Consider the following 15,377-nt stretch of genomic DNA (forward strand, 5'->3'; position numbering starts at 1 on the left):
GAGGAAACAGCCCTGTTTCTCTGGGCTAGAATGTTGCAACTTGCAAGTCTAATTTCAACTAAAAATAGTACTGCTATTTAGAGATACAGGGAATGTGGTAAGGGCAATAAATCCTATATTTATTCACTTTAAAACATTTAACTAGTTCTTTTTTGACACCCTTAGTTATTGTGAAAATTCACTAAATGCTGAAGCATTTGGAGATCAATGGAAACAAAAGACATGGTTCAGTAAGCAGGGTACACCCCAGACAACCTGAATCTATTACTTTAGAAAAACCTATTAACCTAGCCACAGTAACTGCATGTCTTTGGGAGGAAACTGGAGTACTTGAGTACTCACCCAGATGTGGAGAAAATGTGCATACCTGACACAGAAAGGCCCTGGCCAGATGCTGGCTACATACTCTGTGAGGCAACAGTGCTAACCACCATGCGCGGGTTTTCTGTCTTTCTGTGCTGGCCCTGTGACACTGGCAACCTGTGTGCTCCCTTCCTCCTGCAGCTTGATGGCTAGAATGGTGAAATCCTACGGCTTGATTTTTAATGGCTTAGCAAATCAGAGTAACATAAATATATTTTTAAATAGGCCTCTGTCTGAACTGTGAACAAATACAGAACCAGGAAAATGGATATGAGAAAAAAACCCAGATAGATTGAAAAAATTATCAGAATTTTATTAGTGACACCCTGAAGACTTCCTAAACATGTCGGCCTATTTTTAACAAGTATACACCGTCAGTCTCAAAATCTATTCTTAGTTTCTTAAGATTTCTCTCTATAACCCATTTGCAGATTTTACTTTTTTACATTATTACAGCAAGTAATGGTCCAAATTTAAAAATTAGTTCATTTGAAAAATGCATCTGTGAGATTATCAGTGTTGATTCCCTGTAATTAGGTGACTGCAATGTATATGTATTATGCAATGAGCACAAAAGCAGTAAGGTGGATTTCCTTCAGAAATGGCAGGCAGCCCATTAAGTTGCTAGCAAAAACCACCAGTTAGACCAGTCTGGATAACTGAAACCCACTCAGCTGATCACAGTAACTCTCTGGCTCAGCAGTTTTATTGCTTATGTACAGGCTTTACACAGGACCTGTTGACTTTTCCAATTGGAGCTGTAAACCTTTGTTTGTCTTTGCATTTCTAAGACAGAATGTCAGTATAATCTGAACAATTACCAGCTAAATGTGTTTGCCAGCTTTGGCAAAGCCCCCTCACTCTTTGCCGCCCTTTTGCTATCAAAGATCAAAAGAAAAGAAATCTCCCCCCTCACCCTTCAAACACCCCCACTGCAAACCCCATACATCCTTTCCACTCCATGTATCCCTCCTCCCAGCCTCTTCTCTTCTTTTTAGCCATGGTAGTTCAGCTGGAAAGCCAGCCATAAATGATTTTTTGACAGCTTAGTGTTTGGTACATCCTTTAGAGTGCAAAGCTTTTAACACAGGGACACATTTTTATGATGCAATCAATCATTTAATTACAAACAGCAATGTTCAGCTGATCAAAGAGCAAATTGTAAAATAATGTGAATGAGCACAAACTGATGCTACTGATGCTAAACAGCTAAGGTCAATGAACCTTTGGTAGTCATGTGACCATAACATAACCTTGGCAGTTTTAGTGGCTAAACTGCCCCAGGGTCTGCAGGCCAGGAGAGAAAAGCAGTAAAGACATTCAGATCAAACCAAACCTTCTGTTGCTCTGAAGTTATGTATCATATACTTTAGAAGTATCGGTCTCTAATTTATGGACATTAATTCACCTTCGTAAGAAACTGAACATAGCTTAGTGAAATAAAAATGTAACTAAAAAGTTTCTAGAGCTTCCATCCACAACTACAGAGGACAGAATTTATTCAAATTGTAAATTTGAAAATATACTCAGATCATTTGTTTAAAATAAATTAACTGTTGGTTTTAGCAAGAAATTTTCTGGACAAAAGCGGTTCTGAAAATGAAAAGTAACACATTTCCTTATTTTTAATTTAGGTTTTTAGCAAAAACAAGTAGGCAGTAATCAGGAAGCTGTAATGAACAATATAACAAGTCATTCATTAAAAACATCAATTAGGGCAAAATTAAACATTTTACCAACTAGAATTAGAATAATTATAAACTTGAAACTATGCAAATAAGTTGAGTTTTCTTATGATGAAACATCCTGAGCATATACATAAAACAATCCAGAACACGTAGTTAGATGTTACAAAAACTAAAAGTAAACTTATTCAGATTCTAGTTGGATTATCAGCTCTGTAAGTATATAGACAATGGCACAATGTAATTTTGCCTCTGCACATTCACAGATAAACTTCATTCAGTTTAATGGGGAATGGCTGTTTACTTCCTCCTGTGTGAAATGTCTGCTGACGTGGAAAGACGAAATGTTAACTGAGACCCACTCTGGCAGGACGATCCGAATTATGAAGCCCTTATCTGCAGTGAGCGTGTCACCTGGTTGTAGATATTGCAGTACTCCACAGTTATGGCTTTGTCTGACCATACATGATACAAGTTACAAAGGTTCTTAGGTAGTCCTTTATATATATATATATATATATGTACATATATATATATGTCTGCTTAAAGTCCACTACCACACATTATTTGTGCATTATGATGTAAATTGTGGTCTATGTGATCACAAAAAACATGCAGGCACACGGATATTGAAGTGGACCCTCACACTCACCATCTGATAAAAAAATTCACATTGCAAATGTGGAAAATAATATCTCAGCCTAAGGCTGAGCCAGCTGCACTTTGGAGAAAACTCACTTTACTCACTTGGATGCACAATTTCAACCTTTTGAATAAGATTTATGGCTCATTACCAAAGGTCCTCTTGTCCTCTTGTGCAATAAAAATAAAAGTAATGTCCATATCCGTGCTGGAGCCTGCACCACTATTCTCCTCCTCCGATACACAAACTGAAATCAGCTGATTGTGGAACCAATAAGCAAACAGACTAAAAATTCCAAGGAAGTGAACCACTGGGTACCAGTTCTCTATTCCCATCCTCAATTAGCAATTCTTAATTTGGTCATTAGTGTGTATCGTTTTCTCCTAGTCTGTGATTGACATTTGATCCTGTGTCCTGCTGCAGTCCCCCTTTAAATTGGATAAGCAATTTACAAAATTGATATAGTATGGGCACAGCTTTTGGTATAGCATAGAAAACAATGGCGGTTAGTTTTATATGTATTGTACTTTTCATGAAATTTTTCACAAATTGATATTAATTAATAAGTCCACCATTGTGATTTTAAAAAATCAACCAATAGTTAAAATTGCATTATCAAACCATGTGTAATAGAAAAGAGTTTTATTTTTACATGGGACGTCCATGTTGTTCCATATTAACTGGTAAACACAGGAGTGGTCGGTATGGGGAAGGGGAGGTGAGGCACTAGGGGAGAGGAAAACAGAGTTAACTGGGGGGAAATATTCCATTGATGCAGACAAATGTATGAAAGGCTGGACAAAAACGTGGCTTACTTGCGAGCTGGAGTGAGTTAATCCTAGGAGGAGGTTGCCAAGAGAGTTTTCCACGGATTGGGGGTGTTTGAGGATGAGTTTATACAATATACATAATTATCACCTTCGTACAATATAATATTTATATTGTACGAACGTGATAATTATGTATATTGTAATAACGTGATATTATATTGTTCAAACGTCAAAAGTATATTGTACAAACATGAAAAGTATCTTGTTAGAACAATAAACTTTTCACGTTATAACGTGATATACTTTTTTTCTTTTGCCTGGGTGGCAGCTCTACGCTTCCGTAGAAATTTGACTTTTGCCAGGGGAGGCCAACAACGTATCGAGGCTAGCCTGAAACAGGAAAGCAACATTTTACGTCATGACGTACAGACACGTTGCGTGTCGTCATCAAGCGGTGGTTCATTGGAAGAATGGCTTCCTGTTTGATCTCTCTCCCTGCTCTGTGAGAGATGAAACCTTACTGCAGTGCTTAGCGCTTTAATACACAAACTAAACACACAGAAGCGGACATAGAGGGTTCGAGGGCGGCGCAGCGGTGCCCGAGGGCTCGCCATGCTGCTGTCTCAGCTCCCAGAGGATCTTCTCTATTATATCTTATCTTATTTGGACTACAGATCTCTCAGTCGCCTCTCTCAAGTTTGTAGAAGCCTTTACCGCTTTGTAAACCGGGACGCTGTTTGGAAGAAGATTGCTAAAGATCTTCTAAACACCGGCATTACTCGGGAGGGGAAGGACATGTAAGAAAACAGTCGCACACTTCTGAGCAAGCTGCTGGGTGTTTTTAGCTTAGCGTTAGCCTAACTGTGCGATTGTTGCATGCAGTGTTCATTGGCCCATGCTGCTGCTGCTGCTGCACTGTCTCACTGAGTGACCCACTCTACACCTGTAGCTAGCTGGTAAAGCCTTCCCCGGGTCTCTTCGTGGCCGTAGTATGTTGTACTGCATTGTGATGTTTAACCATAAAGAGTCACGCTATGGTCCCAGTACATCATTTTACATAAACCAGTAAACAGACTTCATTTTACTTTAAATAAAAGTGATGTACTTTAAATCACTTTCAACGCTTTTAATTGAATGACTGTGATAAACGCGACTAAGTAGCTTTTAATAAAATGCAGTGTGAAATTCAGGCTGCACCATCACCTGCTTTGGGGAGGGGTTAAATGTACAAGTGTTAGCTTTACAATAGTAAGTGTTCCACGTCAATGACCACGTAACATTAAGACAGCTACCCCAATACTGCTTCTCAGTTAGCATTGCAGTGTTTGAATCAAAGGTTTCACCCCTGACCTGAAGTTCTGATCCTAGTATTTAGTTTAATGTGCAAAATGTGTAAAAGTCAAGAACCAAGGTAGGACTCATCATGATGTTGTCCTCATCTTGTCTTTATGCAGTCACCAACCACTTATGCAAATATCTAATTAGCCAATTACATGACAAGGTCAAGTATCAGAATGGAGAAGAAAGTGAGTTAAACATAAATGTTTGGTGACAGATCGCTGCTCTAAGTTTTTCAAAAGATGCTAGGTTTTCTAGAGAACGATCCAAAATGTCTATCAGTGCTGACCCATTGATACACACTGGGTCCTGGGTTCCTCGGGCAGTTCCTGGATGATGCTAATGATTGGTCCTTACACTTGCTCACTTCAATAGAACTCCTCCGACATTATGTGTTGGTCTATCCACTGCTGCAAGGCTGCCCCTCACACTGTTCAGGATCTTAATGATGCCCTGGTCCAGATCTGGGAGAAGATCACCCAGGTCACCGTTTGTCGCCTCGTTAGAAGCATGCCTGGATGTTGCATATAAGCATGCAGGAGCACAAAGCACATTTTGAGTTGCTGCAATGAAATTTGGAGTAGCCTGCCTCATCATTTTTTCAGTTTGTTTATCCAGGTGTCTTTGAATTCAGCCCTGTATGATTTTCATGCAGGGCTGAATGATGTTGCATCCTTTCAGTCCTAACTCACTGCCCAGTCCATATGCAGGATGATTTTAGTTCCCATTGAGATCTGAAGTGTTCCTTTCATTGTTTTTGAACTTTAGATGCACTTCTTCCCTCGCCTGTATGTGAGCAGGCACAGTTTTTAAAGAGGACAGCCTGCATGAACAAACAAAGATGATAACCACGTTGTCATAGTGATCTCCAATTGTTTAGGCTAACATTAAATAAAACTGGTCATGTTGAATTTTCTTTGCAGTAAAATATCACTAAAACAGTTTGCATAGAGTCCCAGTAGGAATCTGAAAGAGAAAAATAATTTGTGTAAACTGAGGCTGCAGCTATCTATTTGTAATCTATCAATGAATCGAATAGGAAATACTTTATTCTTATTCATGAGCAATAACAAATATTCAAAAGAGAAAAAACAGGTCTTTTAAAATGAATGCTCATTGGTTTCAATTTTAAATGTAACTACATACTAAACTAAACCCTTTGACTGTGTGTAAGTGCCATGTTAAAATTACATTTTTAAAAGAAAACATTTCTTAAATGTAAAAAGATGTATGAATCATCTCTAGTGTGGATGGAGCAGCTACAAAGTTCACGGTTTGTTGATCAGGTGCTTTGATGGACTCCTGCTAACGTTTTCCCAGTAAAGGTTTTGTGGTGATTACAGGAACAGCACTGGTGTTTCTTTCACGCTCCCTGAGCTCAGCTGTCGGTAACGGCTCCACGTCTTTGCTCTTCACGGTGTGTCAGCAGACTGTGCCAGGGTCATCATCACTGCTGCTGTAGTGTCATCAGTGGGCTGTCAGACTTTGTACTAATTCGCTGCTCCTACATGAGTTTCTATTGCAGGTCTGTTTTTAGTCGCACATGTGGGTGAATCGCTGGTGTTGACATCGTTTAACACAGTGGCGCGCTACAGAGCCGTTTATAATCGAATTACTCGTTGAATGTTGCAGCCCTAGTGTAAAGTGACCATTTCAACAAGCTGTCACCAAGTCTGTATACAAATGTACTGTGGGGTTATATGTAAGTTCAGGCTTTACATCTTTCTGTAAACAGCTCCTAAGATTATTGATGCAGTATTATTGTAGGGTCTTGATTTTAATATTAAGAGCCTTGAGGGGACTTCTTGTGATTTGGCGCTATATAAATAAAATTGGATTGAAATTGTAACCATAGTTTTTTTTGACAGATGTTTCAGAAGTTCTGAAAAAAAGTTTGCACGTCCCAGTTGTGCTAAAAACCAAACAAACCAGTTTTTCTGTGACACAACACTTTGTCTTAAATATGTATAGATTGATGAAAAGTGTCAAATATGCATCGTTTTTGCAGATAATACCACCAGTATTCAAAACCCACATAGATCAAAGTGTAGTCATCTTGGTTGTTGCTGTTCCTGCAGATATCCTCTCATACGGCTCAAGGACAGAGTGAAGATTGCTCAAAACTGGTACAATGGGATCTGCAGAAGAATAATTCCTCTCAGATGGAAAACTAAGTAAGTCCCCTGTTCTACCTTATTTCAATTCACATCATGCAGACATGTCAAAGTGTAAAACAAGAGAATGTACCATAAGAGTTTTGGATTTCAGTGCCGTAAAAGATTTAACTTTGTGATTGGTTTCACAGAAAAACTGTTAATCATGGATAACATAACAGAGCCTGATAAAGAGTCATTCGAGTTTTCTTCATTATCTGCATATTTTAAAGACGTTCACGCATGATTTTGAAATCACTTACATTTTATCTTGTATCTTGTTGTCAGACTGTTACCATGGTTACAGCTGGACGGGGACACTCTTTTTCTGTCTCAGGCTGCTGATATAAAAGTGTACCATATCCACAAAGACTCGGGGAGACTCCAGCGTAGTCCATATGAAGTCTACTCGGGACACAAGGGTGACGTCTGTCGCTTTGTTGTCACAGATTCTCTCCTGATCAGCGGTGGAAGGTAGCTGAAGGAAAACTGTTGGTTGTTCTTGAGCTAATCTGAAGGAAACATGAAGTTTGGAGGTCTGTAGAGATTGACACCTCTGCACACCTCAGCATCCGCTGACCCTGCTCTGTGATTCTTATGTGGCTTACCATTTGGTAGCTGAGTTGCTGTGTTTACCAGTCACTTCCACTTTGTTATAACACCACCAGCTGATACAGCTCTATCCCAGCCTCAATGCTTAGCCTTATTTTGGCGTATTTGATCCTAAATTCCTTACAGGGAGACAGAGTCTATATAAGCTTTAAACAGTCTTCTCAGAAGGGTCCACATTCAAAACGCACTCTGCAACTCCTTTATGAGCAATAATTAAGACCCCAAAACACAAGTACATCGAGCTAGGATTAAAAAAGGTTTTACATTTGCTAAATTTGAATACATTTGAAATGTGTACATATTTATTGAAAAAAGTGTGCAAAAACAAATGATGTGGGTTATTTGTGTGAGCCAGTTAGAGCAAGTCTGTGCTGGGAATAATTTTCACTGAAAGCATGTCTAAGGGAAACAATGCTTGTCCCAAAATGGCCACAATACAAGGTGGTTGCTAAATGTTTCTGGTCACGGGATGAAAGTAGTCATGATGTGATGAGTGAGCAAAGAGAGCTTGAGACAGTGGCTCTGACTTGCTTTCACGCTTCCATACATCTGACTAGTTGAACTATGGATTGTTGTGGTAATTATAAATCATTTTATTCAGAGTTGATCTAAGCACTGGGTTACACTAATGTATAGACGTTTACTGTGTTCCTGTCAGCATAAGAGAGGTCAAGACATTTGATTTATGGGTTCCAACCTATCAAAAAACTTAAGAGCTTCTGTTTATGTGAATACAGATTTACTTTGGACGGCTAAAATGTAAGACAAACAAAGTCTAATGCTCTTCTTTATTGGTGTCAGTGATGGCAAGATCGTCGTCCACAGCAGGAGAAGTGATGTGCCGGTGGAGTTTTCAGGTCATAACCAGGAGGTGAACTGTGTGGATGCTAAAGACGGACTCATCATCAGTGGATCCAGAGACCGGACAGCCCGGGTCAGAACGACTCTACACTTTGGGTTTATTATGTGATGCACAGTAGCAGAGTGTTTACAGTCCCACTTCTAAGGCTACGTTCACACTGCAGGTCTTAATGCTCAATTCCGATTTTTTGATCAAATCCGATTTTTTTGTCTGCTTGTTCACACTACAAATAAAATGCGACAGCAAACGCGCTCTAGTGTGAACGCTCAAAGCGGCCCGCATGCGCAAAGGAAGACGTCACACACAACGCGCTCTGTTTAGACCCAGAGCAAACAGTATTGTTTGACTGATGGCCCTTAATATAAAGACTTCAGACTTTATGTTTCCAGATTTTTGCTTTAAGTTATTTTGTTATTTACATAATAATGTAAATAACCTAATAATGATCCTTATTGCTGTTTTAGAGGAGCGGTGCTTCAAAGGATAGCTGCAGATTTCTGTCAGAATCTGCAGATTATACAGTACAAATAAAATGTTCACATTGTCTTCCCGACAGTTTCACTAACATCTACACTGGATGGCCAGGAAGCGTTCGCGATGTCTTCTCCGGCGCTGATAATTGGCGTCTGTCTTGTGTCAGTGACGTGAAAGACGGATTTAATGCGACATGACCGTTCACACAGCAGTCGCTTTCTAAAACATCGGATATGTATCGGATTCAGTACCACATACGAAAGTGACCCAGATCGGATTTGTGCCGTTCACACTGTCAGACCATGATCGGATATGGGTCGCATAGGGTCAGAAAAATCGGATTTGATGCGCTTTCGCCTGCAGTGTGAACGTAGCCTAAGACTTTGGGATGCTGTGCAAAATTTCATATCAATGATTTGCAAATCACTTTTGGACTGTGAGCCAATCGCAAGTCAAACGGTCCCTTCACTATTCAGCCAAATAACCGGGGGTGGCACAGCAACAGTCATGGGTTCTGATCCAGTCTGAGGCCTTTCTGTGCACAGTTTGTATGTTCTCCCTGTAACTGCATTGGCTTGTTAGGTTAACTAGTGCAGTGTAGATGTGAGATTGAATGGTTGTTATTTGTATTAGCCCTGCAGTAGACTGGCAACATGTCCAGGATGTACCTCACGTCTTGCCCCTTGACAGCTCCTGAGCTGGATAAGAGGAATAGAAATGGATGATGGACAGATTGGGCGACTGCCTTAGGCCAGCTGAAAAGCACCAAGTCTGTTTTTATTTTTAAACATCAAGTTGTGATGCTTTCCTGACATTATATAGTTTAAATAAATACTGCATTCTTTGCAGTTTCAGGCCATTCTTAACTCCAGAGCTCTTTGCACAACTTCCTAAAACTCGGCTTGTGTATAGATTCTTTACTTGCCCAATCATACACTGAGCTGTTTACAGTTAGCTCCATATATATTTGGACACTGACACAAGTTTGGACTTTTATCTGTTTACTGAAACATGTTTAGTTATATATAGTTATATAATGGACGTGGAGCTTAATGTGTAGACTGTCAGCTTTCGTTTGAGTGTATTAACATTCAAATTGGATGTTCAGCTTCTTAGCCTGTGCCACTGTGTTTTTAAAGGGACCAAAGGTAGGTGAAATGGACTCAAAGGCTATTTCATGGGCAGCTGTGGGCATGTCCCCAGTTATCAACCAAGCAGATAAAAGGTCTGGAGTTGATCTGAGGTGTGGTGCTTGCATTTGGAAGGTTTTGCTGTGAACAGACAACATGTGGTCAAAGGAGCTGTCCATGCAGGTGAAACAAGCCATCCTTAAGCTGCAAAAACAAAAACAAAAAACATTTGAGAAATTGCTCAAACAGTAGGATTGGCAAAGTCTAGAGTTTGGTACATCCTGCGAACGAAAGCAAGCACTGGTGAACTCATCAATGCAAAAGTCCTGGACCTCCATGGAAGACAGCGGTGATGATTGCAGATGAAGAGAAGCCCCTTCACAACAGCCAGCCAGGTGAACAACACTCCTCCAGGAGGTCGGCCTATCGATATCTAAGCCTACCATAAAGAGAAGACTGCATGAAAGTAAACACAAAGGGTTCACTGCAAGGTGTTAGCCACTCATAAGCTTCAAGAATAGTAAGGCTAGATTGGACTGAAAAAACATCTAAAACAGCCAGCACAGCTCTGGAAAAACATCTTTTGGACACATGAGACCGAGATCGCCCTCGACCAGAATGATGGCAAGAAAACAGAATGGAGAAGGTGTGGAACAGCTCATGATCCAGAGCACGCCACATCATCTGTGAAACATGGGGGAGGCAGTGTGATGGCTGCCAGTGGCACTGTGACACCAGTGTTTATTGGTGATGTGACACAGGACAGAAGCATGTTGTCAGAGACAGACTGTCTGCTCACATGCAGCCACATGCAGCCACATGCAGCCACATGCAGCCACACTGATCAGGCAGTCTTTCATAATACAGATGGACAATGACATGTAGCCAAAGCAACCCAGGAGTTTATTAAAGCAAAGAAGTGGAATATTCTTAAATGCTAGCTCAGTCATCTGATCTTAACCCAACTGAGCATTTCACTTGTTAAGACTAAACTTCAGACAGAAAGGCCCGCAAACAAACAGCAGCTGCAGTAAAGACCTGGCAGAGCATTTAACCTGGTGATGTCCATGAGCTGAAGACTTCACGCTGTCAGCGCCAGCAAAGGGATTTATACTGAGTATTAGAAATGAACATTTCATTTACACTTCTTTAATTTGTCCAATGATTTTTGAGCCGCTGAAATGAAGGGATGGTGTTAAACATGCTTTAGTTCATCACATTTTTATGCAATCTTTTTGTTCAATCCACTGAATCAAAGCTGAAACTCTGCACTTCAGCTACATCTGAGTTTTCTTTATTTAAAATTCATTGTGATGATGTACAGGACGAAATTAGGAAAAAGTTGTCCAAATATTTAAGGACATAACTGTAGTTTTTATACTTAACAGTGAAATCACTAGCAAGCATTTTTAAACACAGTGGATACACCTGGATGTAAATCTGCAAAAAAGCTTTTTAATATAGTTTAATTCAAAAGGAAAGCTTTCATATGCTATACTATATATTCAAAATGAAATACTTCTAATCTTTGTTTTAATTTGGATGATTACGGTGCACAGCTCTTAAAATCAGGAAACTAGTATCTGGTAGAATAATCATTTATAAGCATTACAGAAGAACTTCACCAGATTAGATTCTGTTATACTGAAAAGTAACACGGTCCCCGTTTTCTGTTTGTGTACCGAACACATGAAGGTAGACATTAGTGCAAAAGTTAGTTCTGTGATTGACGACTTTTCTGATATCCGTCCTGTTCTTGCTGTGTCCCCGCCCCCAATGCTCAAATGAAATGTGTGCATTTTACAGAGCATCCTAACCTTCACATAGAGGGCTGTCCGCTCCATGTTTATAAGACTGAAGTTAACAAAACATTTACCCATATTTTTAACTAAACAAATGATACATTTCACTGTATATCTAAATCATCATGTGCTCAATTATTGCTATTACAATAATAATGTCATGTCCATATGATGTGATTTGTCATTTAATCCATAGATGATCTAATAAGGTTTTTCTTTCTTTAGATTTGGAATTTGACTTCCACCGCTCCCAGAGGTACAATTCCCATGCATGACAGAGTGTGGTCCGTGGCTATTAATCCCACACTGAGGTAGGAGTCACCCACTCACTTGTCTTTTTTCTCATCGTTATTTAAAGCACTTTTTCATAGTTCTTGTTGCTGCTGGACGTGCTGCGTACCTCACCGCGACCTGGGGGCTGTTGTAGGTCTTACAACCCAGTTTTTTCAGCCCTTGTTATAGAGTATGAGCTTTCCTGCATCACTTATGTATAGTACTTAAGCCATGAATCGTTTACATGAATAAGCTGAATGCAGCATCAGCAACTAACTTTAACTCTTTGTTGCCATTGTGCAGTCATCATTTTTACAAGAGCACAAAACTGGAATACTGACCCACAGTGGTGCTAAAAGAAAGAAATGAAAGAAAGAAACTTCCATTATTAACTAATAATAAGTAAGAGTAAACAATGAGAAAACATTAATCATGCAGGTGTCAGTGCCATGTTATACCTACATGTTGCACAGGAATATCATCACGTGGTTTTATTTTCCTTCCAACCGTGTGCAGTGGTTCAGTACACAGTGAAGGAGACCACGGTGCCACAAACACAGTAAATAACAGAAATCATGTGACCTTGAATCACCAGAGTGAAATATAAAAACCTTAATTTTGTTGTAGGAGGAAATCTGGGAGATACAAAAAGGATTCCACGAAAAAAAGTTAAATGTGTTAAATAAAAGCTAATAAAGTAAAAGTAAATACTAATAAAAAAAAGTATAAGTGTGAACAAATATGGATGTTAACAGCAACAGCATTAACACTGTGGCCTGGCTTGTTTCTTTTTTTTAACTTCTGTTACTTACATTTAATGTAAACTAGTTTTCTGTCATGCTTACATTTGCATTATCATTTTTAGGTATACTTTATTTAAATCTAGTTTGTAATAAAGCAGCTGCCGGAGTCACTCTGCTGGTCGCAGAGTGACCCTGACTGAATGGGCGTGAAACAGCAGAAGCAGATTCTTTGTCGGGGCGCTTTAGAAGTGCCTTTGATTTCTCAACCATGTTTTGGCTCAGAAACCTAATAACATATACTTACACATACTCACAGCTCTGGTGACTTCTACACAGACAGATGCAGACGTTTGTAACAGTATCCACTTCATCACCTGCTGGTCTGAGAGGCAGGTGATTGTCCATCTACAGAGACGCTTCATCTGCTGTAGATGTTTTTTAGGCGTGCCATTTCTTCTTTGTCCTCAAAGTTTCAAGTTTCCTCAATTTTTTTAAAGACACACTGTAAACCATGTCAGGAAATGCCTAGAATTTGGCTAATAACTCTTTATATGTCATGTTGGTGGTCGGTGCAGAAATGCACTTTTGTGCCCGTTAAACTGTCATAGATTCAGCTAAAGAAACGGGAACCAAATATGTTGTTTTGCTATTAACAACCTGTGTACGAATAAGGTTTAAAATTGGTTCTTTATTTGTAGACACAGCATTGGTTCATGTATTGAAAAATTCAATTACAGTTTTAATTGGCTTACAGAAGAAAAAACATGTCCTCTGACCGTTTTTCTCTGAAAATTCTCCGATACTGAAAATGTGTGAAAAAGCAGTCAAAGGAAAAGTGAGACAGACCTTCAGAAAACCCCAAGAACTATTTCTCAAGAACATTTCCCATTTATTTGACTGTAGCTGAGGTCATAGTTAATAAAATGCTGTGTTACAGAAGACTATGAAAATGATCACTGAGACCATAAACTCATCAGGAAAGTGTTTACCAGGGTGGGCAGCATGATGGTGTACTGGTTAGCTTTGTTGTGTGTGGTCTCCATTGTCTCCCAGTACCTTTTTGTGCAGGTTTTCAAGCTTCCTTCCATAGTAAAAAAGAAAAAAAAAACATAATTGATGAGGTGCATAAAGTACTTAAAGTGTATAGAATAAATCATGTATCGATAAATGTGGCTTGTAGTCCAAAAAACTGTCTATCTACAGATGCAGTTGAGAATTAGGATCATTTTCTCAAAGACATCCGTGCACTCAGGAATGCTTTTGAAATCATTTTCAAAGCCCACACGTACACGGGTGTTTTTGAAAAGGCAGCTTTTTCTATGCGTTTGGGCCTTTTGTCCACACGTAAACGGCGTTTTCGATCACTGAAAACAGAGATTTAAAACTCCTGCCAGGGTGGAGATTTTCGATGGTGTGGACAAGGAAAACTGAGATTTAGTCACGTAACGTCAAAAGTATGTGCTGTTTTTGACATCACGCTGTGCTCATGTTATTGTTTACATCAGATACATTTCTACAATGGTGGATATAGACAAAATCCTGTTGCTGTTAATCTTAGTGTCTGCAGTTTTTACACGCTTACATATACACACACAGTTACCGTCCCTCCATTTAGAAAGACAGAGGTGTCAGAGTGAACATCAGACGTAGCTTCTACATTCAACACAGACGCTCTCACAACCCAAATCCCAACACCAACGTCATCATCGGTTTTGAATACATTTCTTTTTTTAAATTAAATTTATGCATGCTGTATGCATTTTGTCCATTCCAAAGTTGTGAGTCCACACCAACCAAAATACTGTTTTTGGTTATTGAAATGATGAAGGCACCTGAAAAGTAACACAAAATGATCTGCCTTCCCAGAAAAACACAAACTTTTCAGAAGTACTTAAGGTTTTGTGCAGGCACAAAACCCTGTTTACTCTTCCCCTCCCAGGCTTCTAGACTTCTGATTGGCCAACATTTCTACATGGCTAGGATCTGGCATGTTCTTGACAGCATTTGACTTTGTTTTTGGTGTTTACATGTGGACGGAGATATTTTTTCAAAACTGTACGTGCACAGACCAGCTGAACACAGGTTGTAACACAGGAGGAAGAGCAGGTCTACCAAAGTATTCTTAGGCAACATACTGAATCCCAAACTGGTCTCTGATGTCTTCACTGGATTGTGAAAGTGTGTGAATAGAAAGCCCTTAGGAATACAAAATGCTTGTAGGAACTGGTGAATACGTGAATGAGGCCTGTTGTATACAGTGCTCTGACTGCTTAAATAGAGTAGAATGGTAGTATATAAGAATCAGAACCAATCCATACCAGGTCTGTGCAGGCAGATGGGCCATCCCTGGACTGGATAGCAAGCGCGCTAACTCTACTAGACCCTAAACCTTGCTTATCTCTGCACTAGAGCTGGGCAATATATCGAGTTTTTTAAAAATATCGATATATTTTTATACGAGATATAAGATGTGACAATATGTTTTATATCGATATAGTCTATGTTACGTTATAACTATACTTGTGGAGC

General features: G+C 39.5%; 1 protein-coding gene across 1 annotated transcript in view; it reads left to right on the top strand.

Moving 5' to 3' along the window:
* The first annotated feature begins 3,887 nt into the window (after positions 1-3,887).
* fbxw4 (F-box and WD repeat domain containing 4) overlaps positions 3,888-15,377 on the top strand; it is a 56,724-nt gene continuing 45,234 nt past the window's right edge. The window contains exons 1-5 of the mRNA XM_003456673.5: positions 3,888-4,258; positions 6,878-6,973; positions 7,241-7,426; positions 8,366-8,498; positions 12,058-12,143. Coding sequence (XP_003456721.1) covers positions 4,074-4,258; positions 6,878-6,973; positions 7,241-7,426; positions 8,366-8,498; positions 12,058-12,143 — 686 coding nt within the window. The 5' untranslated portion in view covers positions 3,888-4,073. The remainder of the gene's footprint in view (positions 4,259-6,877; positions 6,974-7,240; positions 7,427-8,365; positions 8,499-12,057; positions 12,144-15,377) is intronic.

This window comes from Oreochromis niloticus, linkage group LG13, assembly GCF_001858045.2.
Source record: "Oreochromis niloticus isolate F11D_XX linkage group LG13, O_niloticus_UMD_NMBU, whole genome shotgun sequence".
NCBI lineage: Eukaryota > Metazoa > Chordata > Actinopteri > Cichliformes > Cichlidae > Oreochromis > Oreochromis niloticus.